General features: G+C 29.3%; 1 protein-coding gene across 2 annotated transcripts; it reads right to left on the bottom strand.

Moving 5' to 3' along the window:
- Window positions 1-915: 915 nt before the first annotated feature.
- Window positions 916-23,841, bottom strand: LOC107164535 (no mechanoreceptor potential A). Of its 2 annotated transcripts, none has more exons than XM_089216477.1 (19): window positions 23,406-23,841; window positions 16,763-16,848; window positions 15,347-15,608; window positions 7,960-8,241; window positions 7,731-7,863; window positions 7,509-7,651; window positions 7,100-7,399; window positions 6,839-6,946; window positions 6,299-6,774; window positions 6,088-6,212; window positions 5,692-5,852; window positions 5,416-5,594; window positions 4,830-4,969; window positions 4,507-4,743; window positions 4,242-4,392; window positions 4,017-4,175; window positions 3,782-3,948; window positions 2,948-3,109; window positions 916-2,412 (listed from the first exon to the last, which is right to left on the bottom strand). In XM_089216477.1, the coding sequence occupies exons 1-19, from the start codon at window positions 23,479-23,481 to the stop codon at window positions 2,199-2,201; spliced, it is 3,561 nt and encodes a 1,186-aa protein (XP_089072603.1). In that variant the 5' UTR covers window positions 23,482-23,841; the 3' UTR covers window positions 916-2,198. The 2 variants fall into 2 exon arrangements, with proteins under 2 accessions (XP_089072603.1, XP_015367874.1); XM_015512388.2 differs by having other exon boundaries at window positions 7,100-7,417.
- Between the last annotated feature and the right edge of the window lie 1,849 nt (window positions 23,842-25,690).

Consider the following 25,690-nt stretch of genomic DNA (forward strand, 5'->3'; position numbering starts at 1 on the left):
TTATTTGTTTGAATATGAGACGATTTTTGGACATTATTAACCAAACGTCTTGTGCAAGAACACTGCACACATTTATTTTATTTTAAGAGCGGATGTTTAAATGAATCAGGAGAAATTAATGAATGCGAGTAAAAATATGGGTCTAGAAGTAAATCCGGAAAACACAAAATACATGGTAGTAAAAAGAGGAACAGAGGATAGTTCCAACCTTAAAATAGAAAATAATGAATTCGAACAAGTTAAAGAATTTAATAAAAATATTATGCAGGAAGAAATAAATGTGTGGCTGAGTGCAGCTAACCGGTGTTATTTCGCAATGGAGACCCTCTCTAAATCAAAAACGCTATCGAAAAAAATCCAAAGAAAAACTTTATGTAAGTTACATAAAACCAGTACTGACTTATGCATGTGCCATATGGTCTACAACTAAAGGTGACGAAGAAAAACTAAGATTTGAAAGGAAAATCCTAAGAAGATTTGAAAGGAAAATCCTAAGAAGAATACATGGTTCAGTATTTAATATCGGAACACAACAATGAGAATTGAGATCGAATGCCCATTTATAAAACTTATACAAAAAGGAAAATATTGTGAAATTTATTAAAAGTATAAGAATGCAATGGGCCGGACATGCGTGGTAAGCAGACGGATGCCTAATAAAAGAAGTAATAACTTGGACGTTTGCGGGGAGGAAACCAAGGGGAAGACCACGAAGAAGATGGATAAACAGCATAAAAGAGATATTCAATGCGACAGCCCATGATGGGACGGATTGGCAAGTTATAGTGTATGATAGAGAGAAATGGGAAGAGATAGTTTTGGTGGTAAAGATCCTTAATGGATTGTAAAGCCGGAAAAAAAAAGATAAAATAGAAATATTTTTTGGACAAAAAACGAAAATAATTATCGAAAATATTACCATTCAAATAATATATAATATATTGTGGGTAAACAAATAATATGATCATCAATATTTTTTTTAGAGTAAATTTTATTAACATTAATAACTGTGACGGCTAACTAAAGTATTCATAAAATAAATTACCTACGATGAATAGACAATTATAATATAGTAATAATAATAATAATAATAATAATAATAATAGTTATGTATTATGATAATATTAATATAAAAAAAACAATATATAATAAGTAAAAACCTATAGCAAGTACCTCAGCGAAGAGCAGTCGTGTAATGCAAGTGAAGCAAATAATATTGCCTATACGAGTATACGCGTAAAGCGTCATAAAAATTTTTCTAGTGATTCAAATAATATGTTTGCTCTAATAATAAAAAAATTACTTGATGAACCAATGAAATGTTACCTAAAAAACCTATCTAAAATTGTTGCGTATTTAAAAATAAGTATTTTTTCGATAAAAATAATAATTACATTTTCATTATATTCACGATGTGCTTTTGACTGAGACACCAGGTGTCCACCTTAACAAAACTAAAGTAATAGTTACGAAAAATAATTGATTGTGGAAAATATTAAATAAGTAAATATAAAATGATCACACGGATGCATGACGTCGAAGACTGCATCGCTTAAATCCGATATTGTGTCTATATAATAGTATAGTTTATATTATTTAACGCGTGCCACTTAAATTGGGCTTTATGTATTCAATTACAATGGAAGCTTCAATTTCGATAGAGACGATAACTAAAAAAAAACGTGAAAACAAATATGCGTAAGTTTAATTCAAACTGTGTACTTATGTATTATTATATATTCTTACCTACTACCGAGAAAAAATCTAACTCTAAAAATAAAAATTGCGCGAGTAAACTTAGAGCCATAGCAAAATGGCTTGTGCAGTTTTAAGTTTTAATTCTAAAAGTTAATAAATAATATTAATATAGGTAATATATCGACAGTTAAAAACACACAAAAATAAAATTACATTCGATTACAATTAGATAGGAGATGAAGGATAATACAACATAATATTACTATGATCATAATAATATTTGGTATATCATATTAGGTATACGTTAACGGGCTCGGTGGAACTCGAATAGGAGGTATATGATAATATTATTATTTCGTCACATTTACAGGTAACGTTTGTGACGTGGACGATCTGATATTTTGGACGTATTGGATAAAAATAATACATAATAATAATTTGTAGGTATAGATCTATATAAATCATATGGATGGACGGATGGATCATGGATGGAATCGACATCAGTGACAGAAAGCTTCATTTTTGAACACGTTTTGTCCGGCCGACGAGTACGCGATGCTGCGCAGGCTCCTGGATCGCTCGAATAGCGACGGATCTGTGTAAATCGGTTCACTTGGGTCTTCGAATCCTTTGCCACTGCCTCCACTGCCTCCACCTCCCACAACCATTGCCGTGGGATTAGCCGATCCCGTTTCCATCGATTCTACGGGAGCTCTGCGTGGCGAGAAGATTGAAAATAAAAATTAAAAAGTTTTTTTTTTTAAACGTTTTCAAAATGAGACTATATAGGCATAAAAAATACAATTTTAAAAATAGAACATGGTACACATATTTTTCTTCTTAAGTTTTTTTACAGACGAAGAACTATCTTTTAATAAAAAAAAAGTCACGCTATAGAGAGTAGACATATTGAATTATTGATTCGATTTTTATGGATATTATGTGTGTGTATAACTACAGACTGCATCAGTTAAAAACGTGTTGCAAAGTACCTAATAATCTTGATGTATTATATAAAAGAAACTAGTCGCGAATATTATTATATAATATGTTAAGTTTTTAAATATTTTAGATTATACCAAATACGCTGCCTGTCGTATAAAAATAAATAAACTTTGCACACGATTTCCCTTCACCCGATTAGTTTAATAGTATTATGCACTAAAGTTGGTATTTAATATTATTGCATGACCAGCAGAGATGCAAGCAAATATTTCTCCTTTAATTTATAACATATGTAAATACCAACCGAATGTTCAGGAACGGTTTGCGTTTTCCAAACGACATATTCGAGAAGAAGCTACGGCCCGAAAACGACATCCTTCCTGTTGATCCACTACTACAGTTGGCCGTGCTGCCCAGACAACTGTTGTTCGCCAATTCATTTTTAGTCGCTAACAGCCAATAACGCCTGTGAAAACAAAAGCACGTGTCACTCATGAGATAATAATAATACACGATAACATTTTACACATATTAGTGTCTTGACTATGATTTCCTTCTCTGATTCAATAGGATACATATTATATAATTGTATGACTAAAACTATTCTCAATTATTGAGTTAATTAAATGAAATATACTTTGTTCATATCATTGAATCATTGAATCTTGAATGGTTAATCATCTTCTGGAGTGACAACTTAGTCTTTAAATTTTTCTTGTAATAATTATAATTTGAGGCTGATTTTAAATATTTTAGACAACATTTTCACAAGTAATATATACGTTATATTATACGATATTAAAAATAACTAATTTATTTAAAATTATTTAAAAATTTACTTCATTTTTCTATCCAACAAAAATAATACCAGTTTACTTATTACTTATTACCTCAATTGTCTGAAAAATCTATTTCCTGCGAGCAGGCATGTGATCGAAACTTAAAGTAGACACCTATGTGAGCTATGAAATATTCATTAGTTTTTGGCAATATGTTTTAGGATGTGGTAAATTGGGCGTGGAGAGCAAGGTTCTCACAGTTTTATTTGGTGTAATTATGCTAGGGAAGACTTATATTATTATCGAGTATTGGCGAAATGATAATTAAACAATTATCGCAATCAGTATAATAAACTCACTTATAGTATATTCCAGCTGACATGGATACGGTGATCAAGAGTACCAAAAACATGAACAGCGAGAATACCATACTGTAATATTCCCTGCTGGTCAAACAGACGCTCTGAGGTGCTGGTTCTGATGTCAGAAGTTGTTCCATAGGCATGTCGTATCGACTTTCATACACCTGGAAAATAGAATCATTGTTTAAAAGTGTATTATAGCTAACAGTTATAACAGTTTCTCTAAAATTACCTCAATAACTTGCCGCACTTTCTCTTCTTCACCTGGTGTAGTTTCTGCTGATTCTTTTTGTTTATCAACTGCCGTTTCGTTTTTATCGATACCCCCTACGTCCCTACGACGTCTGCCCAACGAAGGTTCCGTTCTACCGGCGTGCAATGTACAATACGCCTGTAGAGATAAAAATAACGTAGTGTTATCATTACGTCAATTTCAGTAAAACTTAAATATTATTACCGGTTGACACCCATCTCGACATGTCCTGACGGTCGCTTCAAACACCAAGAAATTCGATTCTGGGATTTTAAAAGCGTTAAATCTCGCTTCTAGCCCATCACCCTCCCGAGCCTTATCTAGCCCGGGGAATACAAAGTTATCCACGGGACATCTAAGAATAAAGATTGGAAACAATTATATCGTGTTTATTGAAATTTGTACACTAAATGATTTTACTAACGCTGTCGAAATGAAAACTTTCCATAACGAACTGTATAAAACTTACCCGTAACGATCTATCAATTGCACACTTCTACCACTGTACGGATCCCTAGCAATGACGTTGGTGGCAAAAATGTCACTTGCGTAGTTATATCCATCTTGAGCTTCTAGTCGGAATGTCAACGGGTCTCCCACGGCAATAGTTTGCGTAGGTCGGCCTTGGAACAGTATCATTAGTCGCACACGCGAACTCAGCGAATTCTCCGCTGGTAAGTATTCGATAGGAATCGGGCTTCCAGAACTGTAAGTGCAAATCAATTGTTAATCCCGCAAAGTAAAAATCCGATAAAGATAATCATAATAATTATATTATGTAGATATACTTACTTTGCGGTCATGTAGCTCGAAGTGACGACAGCTTCCCCTGGGCCTCGAAATAAACATGTCAGGTTGTATCGCTTGTCTCGGCTGGTTTGTACGTAATCGCTGAATTGTACCACTACTATGTTAGTCATCGTGTCTCCATACTAACGTCAACAATCATAATAAACGCAACGTAAGTGTTTTGTTGAAAATATAATTTTAAAGAACAAGATGAATTGTTAAATTGTATTATTGTAGGTACCTGTTTTGATTAAAATTCACCAAATGCATTTATTATTAATATATCAATAAATCGTATAAAGTGTATTGTATTTAATGTTATAACTTAAATGAAAACATTATAGTTAAACTTTATCAATTAGCATTAATATTTATTTTAAAATTTATAATTTATACGCTGTAAATAGCAATTATAATTATTATAGTTGTATTGTCATTGTTTTAATTATGCTTAATACTTTAGTGTTCACCTGTGTTCGAAAACCCTCACTCACTCTTTAGGTTTTTGGTATAGGTAAGATTAGTTATTAATGAGTTATTGCTTATAAGTTATAATTAAGCGTAATCTAAATGATCACAATAATATTACCCGTTGAGTTCCACAATCTGGATATCCCTGAGCGCCACTAATCCGTAAAACATTTGCGGTTCCACCATTACCCCTGTAGAAACATCTGTCGTAAAATCCATGCGTGTATATTCGCCCTAAGAATCCTTCCGGCGTACGCAACGTAAATTCCATTCCGTCTTCACTGCACACCTGGGTCACTAGAAATCGTATAGGAAAACGAATGAATATCGCGAACTAAGTGAATTGACTCGAAGAAAATTTGTTATTTTTTCCAGATGTAAATAAAATACGTACCGTCCAAACACTCTTGACTGCTTCTACTGCCCATAGCAGACTTTTCGTAAAAATCGTATTCTGGTGCGTTTTCGAAAAATGCCGGATTTCCCATGTCAACAAATCGTGTTTCCTGATCACTCAACTCACAATTTTCTCTTTGAGTCCCATATGGTGCGGTTCTATAAATTACAATAGAAAATTAATAACCTATTTACAAAATGCAATACAAAACTATTTTCTAATATCGAATATTCCGGTCTAATGGTTTTATTGAAATATATTGACAGTTTTTTATATTATATTATGGTGCACTATTATATTTTATTTACTTATTTTTTTTTTTTAACATTTTAACAAGTTTAATTGGATCAATAGAAATCGTTGAATTTAATAAATAAAAACCACGTAGCTCACCTGTAATTGAATGATCGACAGTTGAAGTCTCTGACCATCGAGCATTCACGTTCACAATGTGATAATGTAGGTGCAGTTATGAAACGCTTAATCAGTCCTCTTGCCATTCGCATTCGCACACCCATCTATTATGTATCAGAAAATATATTAAAACGAATTCAATTTAAACTTTATATACAATATACATATATATATAATATTGAAATGTAACCTGTTTAAATCCATCAGATTCGTCGCATCTTATATTGAATGGTCTATTAGCATCGATTCCATTTCCACCAATACCACCAATTCCACCAATACCACCGACACCTCCACCATAATATCCTGGCACAGATGGTATACCTAAAGGAGGTCCAAGAGGTGGTCCTCCTATGGGTGGTAGTCCACCTGGTAAAGCCGAAGGTGTGTAGGGTGGTATTGACGATCCAATAACAGCTGGTGTTGATCCAAATCCGTAATTATTAACACCTATTCCTCCAGCTCCTTGTCCCAAAAAAGGAGGTATGTCTGCTCCATGACCTCCAACATGTCCCCAATATCCTCCAGGAGCTTCACTGGGATAGGGTCCAATACTTGAACTTAAGCTTCCTCCTCCACTACTACCTCCTCCACCTATTCCACTTCCAGCAGTACTAGAATAACCAGGATACGATCCTCCTCCATAAACACCACCAAATCCACCTCCTGTTATTAAAGGCATAATAATTTCATATTAAATTAACATAACTATATTTGACATAAAACTCACCTATTGGTTTCCCAGGTGTTGGATAAGGTGGTTTACCACTGCCTAAGAAATTCGACCCTTGTCCTAAAGGATCAGGTCTTGTGAATGGTGGTGAAGTAGCACCTCCGTCTAGAAATAAATGTTAGTACGTTTTTTCATATAAAACATATGCACACAAAGAATATTATTTATTTATTTTTAAATGCTGCTGAACTATACGTCTATAAATTTACAAATTAAGTAATATTTTAATTTTTAATTTTATAAACTAATTGCACTCACTCATTAAGTTTTCGTAGTAATCATAATCTGCATCGTATATCACACGGTGACCATCTCTCTGGTTAAAACGGCTGAGACGACAAATTCTAAAACGTTCGCTATAGACAGCCGACCGACATTGGAAGCTCACTTGTCGCAGACATTCATCCAGACATTCACTCAACGACCGTCCAGTGATTTCAGAATGAAATTCGCCACCGAGCCTACTGTTCCTGTACCGTTGAAATGCTGTGTCTGGTCTTCGTCCGTCAGCAAAAAGGTGTGACGTCAACGTGTTGTCCGAAAACTCGTTGCCCTTGGCTGTAAGCAAATCACCACCTGATATTTCGTTAGAGATTTGCACACACACTTTGGGTAGGTGATATATTATGAAAAAATGGGGGGTCTTAAACAAATCATAAACACTTACGGTTGTCTAAACAGACTAGGTCATATAGATCATGAGTCGGACTACTGCTCACTCTTAGGTCATCTTTCTGTGACATCGAATCCTCTTCAAAAATAATGCACCGACGAATTTGCTCGTCATACTCAACTGACCGACAGAAATATCTAAAAATCGATAAAACAAACAATTTATTGTTGCATTTGATTTTTAATTTAATAGGTAATAAAATCATTTTTTTTTCACTTTTCAGCTCGTAAACATTGTGCTTGACATTCGATCAACGATAGGTTGGCAAATATGTCCACTTCAAAAGGACCACCCAACCGCTTATTTTCTTCTTTTACAAAAATAACTGGTCCATCACAACGTCTTTCAACTGCGAATACACAAATATCATTGTACTATGATTTCATAAAAAATATTACAGCTATAGTTATAATCAAATTATTTGTTAGAACATTTCGCTTATTACCATTGAGACATGTGTTTTCTAAATAATCGGAACTAGGATCTTCTTCTAACAATTCCGGATGTGATCTTCTGGTGAACCGGCTTAGCCAACATGTCTTGGAGGCCGAGTCGTAAGTAGCCGATCGGCAAACAAACGTAAATTCATTCAAACACTTATCTTCGCAATCTGTCCGATTGGCTGCAATCATTTCCTTGTATTCACTAGATGGTAACTTAAGTTTCTTCCTGGTGTGTCTTTCGAAAACATAATGTCTATTCGGGCATTCTCTTTCAATTCTACTAGCTGTAAATCAAAAACGTAACATCAACATTTTTGAAATTGATTAGTGCATTCAAGGACTTGAGTTGTGTGCAAGAGCACACACTTTGTGAAGTATGAAATGTTGAGTGATTAGTAGTAGTAATTGTAGTAAATTGTGTTTAATATTTAAAATGTACTATTAATATTAATAAAAAATGTACAACATAACGTAGGTAAGTTAGGTTACTTGGTTAATTTTTAACATTTTGATTTTATTTTAAAATGAATAGTGCGTCTATTGATAAATTATAATGTTTATTTATGATGTTTGTGGCTAAATTAATTGGAATAAGCAATTAATGTACCTAATACTATAAAATAAGCAGAGCTTAATTATTTTAGTCGGGGGAGGCTCAAGTATAAGATATAAATAAAATTAAAAAATTCATTTTTAAACTTACATTTGGTCTTTTCTAAAATCCTAGTGAGGACCACTGGTCTATAGGTTACTAATCATGTTTGATGTAACGTAAAAAAAATAAACTAGGATATCACATATTATAGATACTAAAACCCTAGTTGAAATTCAGATTAAACTTTTTTTGTAAAATTATTCAACTAACAGCTACTTCATCATTTGGTATTCGGTAAAGAATTATTCATCCATAATTAAGATTTTCAAGATAAATTTTATCATGATAATAATGAGTATGGAAATCGTTTAACTTGAAAAAGTACTCTAATATAATATATAATTAAGAACTTGCATTCAAATTTGTAGTACCCATATTTATTTGAATATGTGTTATAGCTTATAAGTTATGAGCAAACTTATTGCCACTTATCTGTAACCAGATTTAATAACTAGCATAAAAAAAATTGTGTTGTGATGACCTTTAAGTAGTACCTATATTTTTAATAATGATAAAAAACTGTAGATACAAAACTATGGTATATATTTTGGAGGAAGACTAATTGAAAACTCAGGGGAGTCTTAGCTCCTCCAAGCCCCCTAGCTCTATCAATACACTATAATATAGCTTTTGGTAGTAAATTCAATAACGATGAATAAAGTTAGTATAAATGCACTACTAATAACTACTCAATATCATGATAAGTGGCTTTTACCATTTACATGCATCTATTCGATATTGATTTATGTATTTAGATATATTTTTAATATGACAACTTTTTTTATTTCATTAAAATTTAAATGAAAAAGTAGGTACTTAGCTATATTTATAATTTATATTAATTATGTTTTTCGACTAGTTTTTCCTAAAACGTCTGAAAAAAGGAATGTTGAAACATTTGATGCCATTAAAACAAAAAAAAAGCATACCCAATGGGTTTTTAAATTCCAAGTATTTCTTAAATGTTATTTCCACTATTTAATATGAAATAGTTTTTTTTTTAATTTTTATTGAGAATAATATACAATCTATACACAAAGGCATAATATTAATATGTTCTACAATATTAATAATAACATGAATACGATAAGGGATGAAACCATCCAATGATCAAATTTCCTCAATATTAAATATAAATTTAATAATATAGGTAATTATGAATGAAAATAAAGAGATAAATAATTTAAAATGTTTAATGTAAATTAGAATTTATTATCATGACAATCAGTAAATAGCATTGATTTATATCAATTAATAAATACATTTTGGTTTTTATATTTAGTGTTGTATTTTTAAAAAATAATAAAATGCAAATTTTTTAATATATGAGAGAAAAAACGAATAATTTCTTATTATATTAGCTTAAAACTCCTAGATCTGACTATATAACTGTCAATATAATATGGGGCACTTAGCCTATTATTTTATTGAATATTGAAATAAATAAAAATGATAAGTAAAAAAGCGTGTAAGTTAGTGTAAAAACATAAAAGTTAATGAAATAATATACTCGATATTGATTGTAAACATCTCAAATAGATTCATATTTTTCAATTTTAGATTTTTCTAAAATCTAAAAATGGGCGCCTTCGTAATGGTAGTGAAAAGACTTATAATTTATCGGAAAAAAAAAATCATCACGATATTACAAAACGATTAAGAAACAATAATATATAACTATATAATATTATATAATTATATAACTTATCATTGAATGTTTTAAGATAAATTCATATATTTGTTTTACATAATAAAAATTTCTGGTTTGTACCTATATCCTCAAAAAAAATGATATAATTTGAGTTATTTATATTGAGATAGTATTAAAAATCTCAAATTTTGATGGTTGAGTAGGTCACGTGCAGTATCTAAAATATCTAAAAGTATATAAAAATATAAAGAATAACAGTTCTCTTTAGCATCGAACTTTTTTATTCTATTTTTGTATCATGGAAGTGAATATGCAGAAATGAGATGACATAATAATTCTCAACGGCTAAAATATGTATTATTTAGTGTGTTCAGCGTGTTTAAATTTTTTTGTATGCAACTGCAATCGTTCATTTTGTTCTACACGAATACTACCTATACCCATTAGACGTATCTTCAAACAATTATTTTATTCAATTAAAATTATATAATTATGAATCCTAATTATTATTTTGTTAAAAAAAAAAAAAATGACTTTACATGCATATTCGAAAATAACGTACTAAATTGAACTTCCCAACAATTTTAATCGCGATCGGTATCACATAAGGTCATTAACCTCATGTCGATCATATAACGCAACATTATGGTTGGATGCACACAGTGTGTTTGACCGGGGGTGATTATTATTGTCTACAACAAAGATAATTTGTACGTTGATTGAGGCTAATGTAAAAAATAAAACTTTTGGAATACAATAGGATATCAGAGGATCCAAGTGCATATTATGATATATTATTGCATGTAATCTAATTACGTTCATATTAAAATTTCTGTGGAAAATAATATTATATTTTATTGTAATAATATAATGTATGTATAAATTGATATGTACCTAATAAATCATCTCTGCAATGGGTTTTTGTTATTTTTTTTATAAAAGTTAAAAATTTACTGTAAGTCTTATATGTGAGTATGAAATAAAAATAACAATAATAGCTATAAAAAAATAGCTATTATTGTTATTTTATAAATATTTTATAAATATTTTATTTTATAAATACCTGACTTCGTAAAAAAACAAACGTAGGTAATATCAAGACTTCATATTAACAAGACTATAAAATAAATGGTCAAATAAAATACTCGTAGGTAGGAACACAATATTTTAATATTATATTGTTTAAAAGCTTAGTATTTTAGAAAAATTTGACTTCCTAATAAAATTATCTGTTTTATTTATTAAACGAGTAACTCGTATCGGTATTAAAATTTTGAAACAACACAATGTATTGTATAATATGTATTTTAAATGTATAGCTTTGTTATTTGTGTAAGTGTATCAATGATTTCAAGAGTGTAAGATTTGAACTTTGCTACGAATATTAAAGCATTAGGCATTCCTTTTAAATAAGTTTAAAATTAACGTTATTCTATCGTCAAATTGTTTAACGATATCAACTAGACTGACTTTAGTACATCTACATTCAGTGGTGAGCGGAAAGGCTCAATATCAACAAAATTGAATACATTTTTCAAAGAGTAGTGTCAGTACCACCGAAATCTATGTTAAGATCTGCCCTCCACCTCAACCTTTTTCAACCATATTTTATTAACATCATAACTTTGTTACAAGTAAAATGTGTATATAGATGAGTTGGTGGTAAATAATTAAAAAAGAAATTCCGTCATTTAAAATTTAAGTTCAGTCTGCCACTGCCTTAATGATGTTAAAATATAAATGCGAATGAAAAATATTTAAAGTGGATGATTATTATTGATTAATCAGTAACTTTACAGTTAACAATATTTTAAAATTTACCAATTAATTCTTAAAATTAACAAAAAATATTAAAAGTGGCTTTAAAAATACTCCTCTAGGTATAACTTTAATTTCTTGAAAAATTTTAAGTGTGTTTTACTTTAATTTTTAATTTTTAAATCTAAATCGAGTCCTTCCAGGATGATAAGTAACTTAATAATATTGGCTTACGATTTACGGCAAAAATAAATAATTATGTATTTCGTATCATATTTTAAAGTCAAATTTAAAATAATATTATTAAATGCTAACATTTTCATCTAATTAAATGTGTGTTTTAGGAAATACAGTGTGAATGAAAAAAATTACAATAACAAAATAAAATGTCAACAAATACTTCATATTTTCAAAGTGTACTGCATCTGCTAATTTGACATATTATTGTCTTCAAATATTTAAAGATTTATAAATGATTTTAATATTTAAACATCTATACTATTTTTTATAAATCAGAAAATATTAATATCACAATATTAAAATTGTAAGTGTAAACTGAAATTGTTTTATACAATTATGTCGACATATATTTTTATTGGAACAATTAAAACTGTAACAATCAATATGATATTAACCTAACGATATTATAATACAGAATCGATCATTGGTGATAAGTAAACTTGTACAATATCTATCGATTAATTATAATCGAAAAAACGTAAACATCGACGTATCTAATTAGCCTCGATAGGTGACATTTATTTATACATTATTATTGTATAACTATACGTAACGTCGTCCTCCACTATTGATATGAGAGCCTTGATTATATAGTATTCGCATGGAGCTTAAAACAGTACACTAAATTAATTATAAGCAACAGGTATAACACATACCCAGTGAAGTATAATATAATACATTATTAAAGATTTATTTTCTTATTTTAAGTTCAATAATAGATGAGTGAAAATTAATTGATAACTCAAAACCAAAAGGGTCATGAAACAATAAGTCATAGGTAAGGTATATTATGTAGTTAAAAGAGCTTATTATTATATAAAATCATTATTATGTCGCGTATTACCCGTTAATGGCTTATATATATATTATATATATATATATATATATATATATAATATTATAAATATTTATTTATACTAAACATATTTATTTGATTAATTGAACTTAAATCTGCTGCCAATATCATACAGTGAAACCTCCCTAACAGACAACCATAATCCAGACACCTCCAAATATTGGACGTTTTTTATTAGGGCAGACTGAACCCCCTGAAAGCCGATACTTCCAATTACAATAACACACAGTGTCCCGTATTTAGAAGTTTAAGTATATTATGTAATTGTGGGGGAATTTTCAATTTTCATGGACATAATACACCAAGGGATTTTGATAGGTAGGTATATATTATTTACGTATAGACTCATGAAAATATTAAATCGGTGGTGTGATACTGTATAGTATAGTAAGCTGCAAACAAAAAGTAAAAATTGTCTACTATCGGTTTTTACACTGATTATTGTCACGTTAAACGTATGAAAATGTTATTGAAAATATAAATTCAAGAGATGTTTAGTCACATTTACAATATGGTAAATTAACGATCAGAGAGTTTTTTTTTTCCATACCGTGTCTATAATATATATTTACATTGTTATAATGTGTACACTATAATTCATAAGTCTTATAATATCTGACCAATGATAAGTTATGATTGTGTAAAAAAATAAATAATCTATTGAGCTAATAGGGACCTAAAAATTAAATAGCAAGTTCAGATATTGGTATCACAAAAACCTGTCAGCAACTAATGAAACGTAATAAAAATATTAAAATTGTTCTTTTCCTGTAAATATACAATTGATATTATATTATACAATACAATATGTGGGATGGATATAATTCTTGTGATTTTATTTTATTTTATTCATTCTCAAAGACACTATTTATTTATTTATTTATTTATTTATTTATTTAATTAAGATGCGCATTAAGTGATTTTAAATACAAAATTCAAATGGAATAGGATTTCTAAGCAAGTTAAATTAATACGAGTATATATAATTTTTTAATTTTCACATTTTAATAAATTCTGTCAAACAAAAATAACTTTCACATTTTCATGCGGATAACTTTTCTGTATGATGAATTATCAACAATTAATTTATTGTAACCTTGTGAATATATTTGACATATATGTAAAACAAAATAATTAACTAATTTTGAATACATTCCTATTCACACCACATAGTTAATTCCATTACAAAATAAAATAAATATATATCAAAATAGCCGTTGCTATTGTCTCAAAAAATAATTGTCATCATTGGAATTAACAATAGAAACCCGTTATACATAAAATAATGACAGTTCTCCATACTTAACTATGATTTATTTTATATTTTCATTACATCTTGAATGGGCATTTTATTATATTATAAGTAGGGTCAAAACTTGTGTGTGCTTGCAAATTTGTATTGATTAGTTCAAAAAATAGCTACCTAGTTTATACCAACATTTATTTCAAAACCTAACGATACTATTTAGCGTATTTCTGCATATTTTTATATTTTTGCAGTATATTTAGGATTTTAAAGACTCGGGAATCACAAAAAATGCATATTTTTCACTTATATAGTATAAATGAGCTAATCATTTAATTAAAAATAGAATATTACCTACAATTACATTTTTTTAGAACATATTTAAAAAATATATCTTGGTAATTTAAAAGCTTGTCTATGAGGACCCATTATTTTCTCTAAAAATATCTAAGAATAATCTGATTGAAAATAATAAAAGATACGTTTAAGTATATAGTTCACAGATATTTGTGCATTATATATGATTTATGATTAGCATTAAATCATTACCTATTTGTATATGTTTTAATTTATATTTCAACATATTTAATTGTCTTTAAATTTCACGGATTGTTTTACTAATAATAATACAATAAAATTTCTGAAAAGTAAAAGCAAATCATTGGATGGGTAGATTTATATTATTTTAAATAAATAATATGGTTCTTCCTGATGAAACTTATGTCTAGCCAATGTTTCTTGTTTATTTTTGTTATCATTTAATACTATAGATATATCATAATGTTAATTTTGTAAATAGTTTAAAAAAAAATTAGCCTGTAACACTATATTAAATAAATATTACAATATTCAGATTGAACGGTCATAACGTTATAAGTAGGTACCTATTTATGAAACTTCGGAACTCACGTTTTGGAGTTATGTGTAAGACATTACTTAACGGTAATAAAATGAAATAAACATAATATCCGCTGTGTACTTACACGACAGACAGACTTCGGTATAGTGCACACTGTTCGGCACCAGTACCAGCACGCCAATGCCTTCGGGGTGCGCCTGTTCCCTGGTTAAATAGCACGTGGACTCTTCGTACTCGACAGTGCCACTGAACGACGCGATCCTGCTACCCGGCTGGAAGTCGAATGAAGTGCACGTCCTTACCAGGTTGTTGGTGGCCGTGCGGTCACGAAGGCATAGCTCTTGGCACTTTTCCAGTACCCGAAATGGTGGAGCTGTGTCACGCACCTACACAATATTTATACATTAAAAGAATCCACGAAAAAAATATCATGGCATGTTAAAAGGCTGAGTTTAAAATGTTGGCGTGTCTCTAAAAATTCAATCGAGATTACAAAGATTTTCACGATAAAGTTATGAAATATCTATTATTAAGATCCTTCTATCACGGTATTCACAAGTAATGCACACAGGGTAAAAACCTCTGTGGAGCTGTAGTAAGTTTTGGGATCGGTCACCTGAAGTTCTGGAAAGTGTTGTAGGTATCAGATACTCAAATTTCTGGCTTTAATTTGAACTGTGAAATTAGAATACAAAACATTTAAAATCTTAACTAGTATATTTAGGCATTTATTTATGTTAAAACGCAGTAGGTGTGAATCATTTTTTTTTAGATAAATAATTTAGATGTTAAAAAATAATGTGATTTAAATAATTCTTACAAGTACGTTTAAAAGTAAATGTACGTCGTATTATATCCGTTACCCAGCAATGCTATTTTAGTAACTTTTAAAGACGTTTCCGTTTAAAATATATTAATTACATATCTATTGAAATATGTTATAAAAATTACAATATCAATCAGATTCTAGTCGTTTCCATTTCAAATTATTATGACAATTTTAGTATATTAATTATATACCTAACAAACTATATCTGTGGTGTAATAATCAAAGAGTGAAATTTTAGAATATTTTTCAAGTTTCCTAGCTACAATAATATTACACGTATAAAATATATTGATGGCAGCAAATTCAACGATTTTTTTTCCTACTAAAAAAAATTCACTGGACACTGAATATCATTTATTCCAATGAATATAAAAAATACTTAAAACATAATTAAAAATAAATATATTGCCATGTGACTTATGTATTTTAAAAGATTCCGGAGCTTCGAAATAAACTAATATCATTATTCTTAAACTTCTGAATAATTTATTATTGTTTTTATTTTTAAATGCAAACATTTCTTTCGTAATAATCTTCACATGATATTTAAAAAATAAAATAAATAATGAATTATAAATGTATTGTAATTACGTTTGTAATAATCATTTTTGAATGATAATCTTGTAAGTAAAAACCAAAATGGAACCTTTTCATATCAAGCCAACATAACCGGTATGGGTAATAGTCAATTGACTAAAAATATATACTCACTACGTCATCGTCGAATCCTTGTAACTGTTGATCTGGTAGTCTTTCGTAAACGATTCGGCCGATGCCTTGGTTGCACGTTGTTTGTGCTGAAAAATATGAATTATCGAATATATTACATTATCGTCAGCTAAATATTATTATAACCGTTTTAATTTATAGAAATGCGGATTTATTATGTGTTCTAAAATCGAAAACAACACGAAATCACGGATTTATACCGTAGTCATTATTACCGGCAGAGTATGCAGCTGAAAACACCACAACGAGACTCACCACGTACGACACGTGATGAGATTGTTTCATTTTGGTGATCGTGGTTGCTAAAGATCAAGTTATTAGATCAGATCTACCTGTATGCAGATCTGCATTGAAATTAAAGGAAATACGAAAAACTAGAAGGATTCCGACGGAAAATTGTTTATAACAATGGAGAAATAGTACCACTTGACGTGACGAAATGAACTACTTTAGCTGTACGAACATTAACGATTCAGTAACATATTATGCTTAAATAAATGTAGAAATTCGTGTAGGAATGGTGCACTTTAGTAATATAATATGAAATATAAAACAGTAAATAATGTTTTCGTCGTGGTGGTGTGACGAGAACTAGTTATGGTTTGGTATATGTTTAGCCTTTCCGTCCACTATACGAAATTGTATGAAAAGACAAATAAATGCAAATCATACATGTCAGTTATGGTGTGGATTTAAATGGGTAGGGGATTTTAATTTGTGTCAAGTACAATTTACTAATTAAAAATATCGATACATGCATATTTGAAAACTAATGCTATATTATCGCATTTGTCATTATTACTGAAACTGTAAATAATTTTAATGCAACATAATGCATTATTACTATTACACAGTCATATATTATGTTTGAACTAACGTTTTCATTAAATTTAACTTATCAAAATCAACATTAAATTATAATAATATATTATATAATTATTGCTACAGTTATAATTAATAATATACTTAATCTTTAACTTTAACTTTTTTTTAAATAAACCTAATTATCATTAAGTTGTCAACATACTTACCTATTGACAAATTTACAAAATGCCGCTATCTGTCTTATATTATTTCAACTATATCATATAATAGAATAATAACGAGAAACATAATTTTAATAACGACAGAGAGCTAACTAAATATTTTTCTCTGTCAGTCATTTTGTAAACATGTTGATAAAAATAACAATATACAAATAAATAATAACATTTTATGAAATATGTAGGTATAAACCTACATGTTTATTATATTATACTGTTCAACGTTTCATTAATAATTTAGTTTTGATGATATTAACTAATGATATAATATTTTATTACGTTAAATTTAAAAAAAAAAGTTTAAAAAATGCTGATTATCACTGCAATTGCATAAAAAATATTATTATATCATTTTGATTTATTAAGACGGCGTATCGAATAGGCAAAAGTGATACGCGAAAGATCACGACGATTCTGTTCGTTCAAGACGTTCAAGATCCGTAATGATATTGCAGCGATTATTGCATATTCGTATAACAACACTATAAAAACACATTCATAATTTTTTTAAATTTTTTTTATAATATGTTGAACAATGATTATTTAACTTGATTAAGCTTTTTGGGCTAGGTCAATGGCAGAGGTGAGGGGAAATGTCTGTGTGAAGAGGTTGGTAAACCCAGCGGTAACAGGACCGGAAACAAGGAAAACTCGCCATGACTTCCTGTGCAGCAGACTGCTGGTCAACGTTCGATTGTTATTTGACACAGTTTGCAGGCCCATTAGCGTTGGTGAAAAAAATCACAATGTCCGAAATCCGTTATCGTGCACAAAAGTCCACCATAACCGGTGTTAATCCGGTTACTCACAATAATATGTATCACGATAATAATACGATCACTTATTTGTGTGCAGTGTTTGAATTTTTCAACAGCTAACAATTATTAAAGAAAACGGAATGAAATTTTAAATCGTGCAAGGACCATACACGATCACAAGTGGTCCTCGTCAAAACGAAAGTTTTGACTGTTTTGAGGATACAAAGACGAAATGACATAAGCAATTTTTTTTATAATATGTGAAATATTGTCAACATTTATATAAATCAAAACAAAACATGATAATAATTTATCATTGATATTTTAGGCATGGCACTTTATATTATACATATCATACGTGCAAGTGCCTCTCTTTGATTTGATTAAAATATAAAATTGTTTAAGATTTATGTTTAGACCATAAAAGCATTCATGGAGTAGGTACTTGACAATTTACGTAATTAATTAACTACCTATACAAGCAGTAACTATGATGAGAAAAAATGAATTCGTCAGTATGTATTCACACAAAATCAATATTGTATACTATTACTATATAACCATTACAATAATATTATAATGGTATAAATTCCTCGGAAATCTTATAGCAATTAGCGATTAACCAAATATATACATAAGACATAACCAATGATTTTTATACCATGGTTATATTTATATCACAGCATCGACCTTTTTATAGAAAAATATATTTTTATTGAGGACCACGATTTCATCAAACCTCGATGGCCTATCATATTATTTGATTAACAAATGTTTTCGCAGTATAGTTTCTTGGTGGAATTGAAGTAGATGATAAATTATTATGTTTCCTAATCATCGCAGTGCTCGTTAGCATTCTAACTTTTACCGAAACTAGATGAAAAAATCCGTTGAAACCATTATTTAAAAAACCATTATTTTTGATATAAAAATAATAACCGTGTTTAAATCATGCCAGTATTTTTTTTTTTCAATTTTTCGTCGTGTGTCGAATTTCGATGTCGAATCGCCATTCGCTAATCAGTAGCAAAATCAAATCTGCATGCACTGTACGTAAATACTACAATAAATAGGTGTATTTACCTAAAGTTATAAGGTTACCTATGTATTTGTCGATAAATGTGAAGACGTTATTTGTATTGGATACGTATAACAGGGGAATTTGTGTATATGAACGTTCTCATTTCCTTCAATGACTTCAGAAAAAAAAAAACAATGATATGGATTTTCACTTACTATACATGTCTAGACAAGTTTAAACCCATTTTAAGTTTATTTTACAATGAAATTTTCGGAGCATATTTATTTAATTTCAATTTGATGCTTAAAATATGCCATATCAATTGAAACATTAAATTCGTAAAAATACACAAACACACATACACACGTACACCACAAAATACGTCCACCAAATATAATGTATTGGTATATGTTATGTGAAGTGCTTATTATAATAATTTGATCCTTTAACACTTGTTCTCTATTGCGAATCACTCATGCAATAACTTGTGGCGTTCGATTCTATCTGACAAAAGAGTGCAACGAACCGCGTGGGATGTTATCGCTACGATCTAGGTGTACGCACTCCCGACGACCATGGAATGTTTGCAAAGTCGAGACCCATTCACAATAAAATTATATCCTATATTTTAATAAGTACATGGTTATTACAATGTTACACGTGTCACAATACTCTATGATTGGCCGCCATCGTGACATATTTTATGGATAGTATGTAATATTATTATAACAAAAAACACAGGTAGCTATAGGTATTCGCCATTTCCTATAAATTAATTTTGGTAGTATATTAATATTATTTTCCCAGCAACAACAATATGGAAACTTCCTTGCAACCGGCAGGCAGATTTTTTGTGAATATTTCAATAAATAATTTTAATATGATCCACCATTTTTTTTAGACGTGACATATAATTTTTTAAATATTTTTACTATTTCTGTTATAATATTTAACTTTTGAAATTGTATGTTTTATCTATGATAATATTTTGTTTGTGAGAGAAAAGGCATGACAATAATTATAAAACAAGGTTCCTAATTAATTTTTCTAACCAAATACATAGTCATATTATTTTCATAACTTTTTAAAATTGGAAAATTCATAAAATGTTTTACTTATAAATAATTAAAAGTTAATAATGCTCAAAAATTTATTTTTTAATGCAATTTAAAAAACAAGATTAGAATAAAAGCATGTACATTTGTACATTGACAATATTAAACATTTGAAACATTTAACTAATACTTAAATTATAAATTATAATTTCCTATACACAATGAAATATTAAAATATTTAGAATAATTTTAAACTAATTATAGCCATTAAGACATTTGAAATTTTGAAACTGGTTTAATTTTTTTTTACATAAATGCCAATATAGATATGTATTTAGGCCAAAAAATTTAAAAATATTGAATGTAAATAATATGATCAAATGCTTATTATATTTTAAGTACAAATTTTACCCAAAATACGTCAAAATCACTAAAAATTGAAAATTATTTTGTTATTTTTTCATACATGTTTATTGTATACAGAATTTAATAACTAAACATTGAAATTTTATTTAAAAAAAAAAAAATTCGCAGAGAAATCAAGATATAACAAATTTGTATTTTTTTTTAAATCATCAACTATTTAATAATATCACTATTATTACTTAATATTTTATTAACTATTCAATAGTATTACCTATTCAAACTTAGTACGTTATTAACAGTTAGTAATATTATATGAACTAATTTTATAATGGCTAAGTTTTAAATGAATATATATAATATAATATATTATTATATTATTATCTGTAATATATTTTATTAAATAATATATTAAGAATTAACATTTTTAATATGCTATTGATTTTTGAGTAAAATTCGTTTAACCAACCCTAGTTAATATTTATTTAAATATATATATATATATTGCAATATATATTGCAATATAAATATGTATATAATGAAATATTCTTAGAAAATATGTATAGGCTGATAGACTGCCCAGATTCGTTTTTCATAATAATATAATATGTATTAATTTGTTATCATTCAATATTAAGATATAACACATCCATAAGTTACTACTATAATACAGAAGATAGACTCCCCAGTTTTTTAATGAGTTATCTTGTGCCTAATAAATCCATTCAAAATTAATCTTGTCAATAGTGTGGATATTACAATATTAGACTGTGTCATGTTCTGGTTTTGAGATCGTTCAGTTCAATTTCAGTAGCTTGACAATATATTTAATGATGCATAAGAAACTAGTTCGAAAGAGAAAATATTTTATCGAGATTAATGAAATATATGTGTTACGAATTTAAAACTTGTATCCAAAAACCTGACTGTGGGAAGTGGATTTATATTATACTGAATCGGACATAAATGTATAAAAAATATATTCTGACTTTGGTGTGCTACCGTCAACTCTAGGTTTATGTGATGACCGTTTTTTTGCTTGATCCAAGATATAAAGGATTAGAGATAATCAAACACCTTTATTTATTTTTAACACTTATGTATGTGTGAGTGTAATATTACATATTATAGTTAATTCTTTATCATACTATTCTTTAACTGCATAATACCTGATCATTAATCATTTATAATAATTACAGCAGAAACAATGACCGAAGTTGGAATGAAAACTAACTCGTTTATAATACGTATATTTGTGTCAAGGACCACGTTACATCCCTAATTGCATTTTTTTCCTTTTACCGGTTCACTAAGCCCACTGTCGTTGCTAACCCAGTAGAAAATCGTACTACCATGGGTAAAAATAAACAATTATTATTATATATAATATTTAAAATAAAATACATATAGCCACAAATAGGTACGTAGGTACGCGTCATCCCGTCTAATCTTTCACCCAAATGCGTCGATCATTGTGAAATCACAGAAAAGTTAATAATTATAATGATTAAAACTCAGTATCTACGTATATACAAGCCATAAAATCGTGTAATGAGCACGATATTGAACGTTTTTTTGTTCTATTCGAATTCCACGGATCGTTTGGTAATTTAATTACAGGGCCATTGGACCCTGAGTTTGCATTGTGTGTGCAACTACTGTGACTGCGCTGACCGGAAAGACTAATTACTATTGTTGACCAGTAGCTAAAGCCCTCCTCCCCCCGAATCCAGAACGTATATTCCGCAAAATTTTGACGGGTACTTTGGGTGGTGTGCTGAGGTAGAGGGTGAAACCAGACTTGAAAAACTTCCAAGTTAACGATTTTTTGACCGCACTGTAAAACTACCCGAGTTTTATATTATTATGCTGTTAAATTTTGTCCAAAACAATTGATATCAGTCATTTACAAATTTTATTCTGTGACAAAAATGTCTAAATACGTAAATAATTTCACAACTTTAAAAAAAAAATCAATATTAAAGTATCATCAATGGATGGCTTCCTAATTCACTTTTAATTTTTTTTTTTGTGTATACTCGTGTTATCTGTCTCATATCTTATATACTTATCGTGTCATTTAATATAAATAGTATATGATTTCGACTTAAAATAAAAATAAAAAAATTCCGTAATATTTCTAATTTTATAATATCTATTAAAAAATTATACTACTTGGAGTTTATAGGCATACTATAATTATGCAGTTCTTTAATAAATTATATTACTTTATTAAAACGTACTCAATTGCGACGTTATACGACGCGTGTGTACAAAAATAATAATAGTTTTTGTACCTATATATATTATAGTAAATATTAAAAAGTAATACTGACTATCTTTATTTATATAATAAATTAGTATAAAAATATTATTATAACATACCGTTTGTTAACATTTTTAAAACAGTGAGAACCGTGATAGCTTGAACCATGTTTGGTAAACAATTTGTTGATGTCATTTTCGCGAAAATCACAAATTGAAAAGTGCTAGCACATGTTACGAGTGTCCGACACTACGAACAGCAAGTGTTTGACGGTGATCCGTGCTAGTAATGATAAGTAATGTATTCGTGGATCTGATGTATTATCGAATAAAAAAATATGAAGGGTTGGGAAAAATCTGGGGGAAAAAATTGAAAATTATCGAAATAGTTACAAAAAATGTTCGATGCGCCGTCGATGTCCGCGGTAACCAAACGAAAAATGATTAATTATATTATGCGACTCACATGGAACACGCGGCGTGTACTGCGGATCGGTTGGATGTCGGACGACTGAAATACACAACCGGTCGGATCAACGGCACGGAGCTAAAAGATCGGCGGACGCTGTGAACTGTGCAGGCACTAGGAATCTCCACGGGTGAATATCCACTGTCCTTGGGCCGTCGTCCACGCACGAATCCGGAAGTGTGCACGACTATTGTGTCCGGGAGATCCGACTTCCGGGAAAATAGCGCCACTGGCTCGCGAGGTGTGAACTCATGTGTGTGTGTGTGAACGTACTATGAATACTTCAGAGGGGACTGATATCGTGAGTTCGTCGAACCGATTCACCCAGTCGTCGCACTTATATTCATATTATTTTTATATAGGATGATCCATTTAACGTGAGACAAGCATTAGTTCAAAAACTATTAACGTCACTGAAAATGTTTCTTTGGAATATTATAATTTATAACATAATCTATAGTGAAAAAATAGTTTTTCTAAAAAAATTTTATTTTTACACTATATTTTTTCAAGACTTATATTTATTTAATGTGGAAATATGCAATTTTAATCCTTTAAGAAATTATTTCAAAGCAGAATGTTTTTGGAGTAGTTACTTTTTGATATAAAAAAGTCAAATTTTTTACAAGTGAAGTGGAATGAGCACCCCGTAACATGTATGAGTAAAAGAACTAAAAAATTGTAACGACATAAAATATTTAAAAATAACATAATTTTTCAAAGAATTTTGACTCTCCTAACAATATAAAATTGCATTACATAGGTAAAATATGTGTTCTCAAAAACTTTATTAGTGTTTTCCGATATAATTTATGTCTTATGTTAATTGGATAACCCCGTATATCATGTTATACCTACCTAATATGCACAATATAATATAACTTTGCAGTGTATGCCGTATTCATGAGAGGAAAGCACGGGTTAGGTTATAATTACCAGGGCGTGGTTAATAATTGGTTTAAGAAATGGTTGGTTTAAAGTGAAATACGAAACGTTGTGATGTTATTTACAATATTATATAAGAATAATATTTTATTAATTGCATGATTGGGACAATGTATTACATTAAGTTTGGCGGGTTTGCCATTCCTATTCTAAAAAAAATTTTTTAGAATATTATTAATAAAATATAGATTGGTCTAAATAATTGTTGATACATAAATGGTTATTATTATAACATACGAACTTAGTTTCGGAGCTTAAATGTGCGTGATGATAATCGCGAAGAATTATCGTTTTCTTATCACATATTGATATTTTTGCCGATGCATTAAAATAATACATAATGTGCGACAAGACAGGAGGAACTTAAAATATTATCTATTCAGCATAATACATTACATATTATGTTTATAATGCATATATTATATATGTAATATGCATATAATATGATTATATATACCTATCTTACATATTATGTTTATATGATATAAATACGACAGTCATCTTCGGTGTAAGTAGTGAGTGGTCTATTATATAATATTATTATTATGTAAATCGATATTTTTTTTAAATTTAGGAACACGTCAAAAGTGGAAGACATGCCGGTGCGGCTGCCAATGAGACGGCCATGGTCCGCGGCATACCATGGTCCGTCGAAGAACACTCAGTCAGCCATACTTAATATATGTCTTATCTCTATGTATATTCTCACTGGACCAAGACCACGTGCTAACGGATGTGGGCGGTGCCTAGATCACATGCCGCTCACACCTACATATATCCAAGATTGGGCGTGATACCTACAAAAAAGTATCTTGATACATTTATACTGTATCTAGATAGATTTTGAATGTAGAGAAGATACAATGTACGTCATGATACATTGGTAGGTAACCTACTAATTCTATTTCATATTTTGTACTTCCAATTTAGTAAATTTTATCAACTAAACGGTCTATGCATAAAAATATTTATGAAGTCATAAAATATTAAA

The sequence above is a fragment of the Diuraphis noxia genome, unplaced genomic scaffold, assembly GCF_037042655.1.
Source record: "Diuraphis noxia isolate RWA-SAM2 unplaced genomic scaffold, SU_Dnox_SAM2 contig0001, whole genome shotgun sequence".
NCBI classification, from domain to species: Eukaryota; Metazoa; Arthropoda; class Insecta; order Hemiptera; family Aphididae; genus Diuraphis; species Diuraphis noxia.

Coding starts and splice junctions, on each gene's coding strand:
- LOC107164535 (XM_015512388.2), bottom strand. CDS start 23,481: ATGACATCAACAAATTGTTTACCAAACATGGTTCAAGCTATCACGGTT. Junction 5,853..6,087: donor TGTCGATCATTCAATTACAG/GTGAGCTACGTG, acceptor TGTAATTTATAG/AACCGCACCATATGGGACTC. Junction 2,413..2,947: donor AAACCGTTCCTGAACATTCG/GTTGGTATTTAC, acceptor CTCGCCACGCAG/AGCTCCCGTAGAATCGATGG.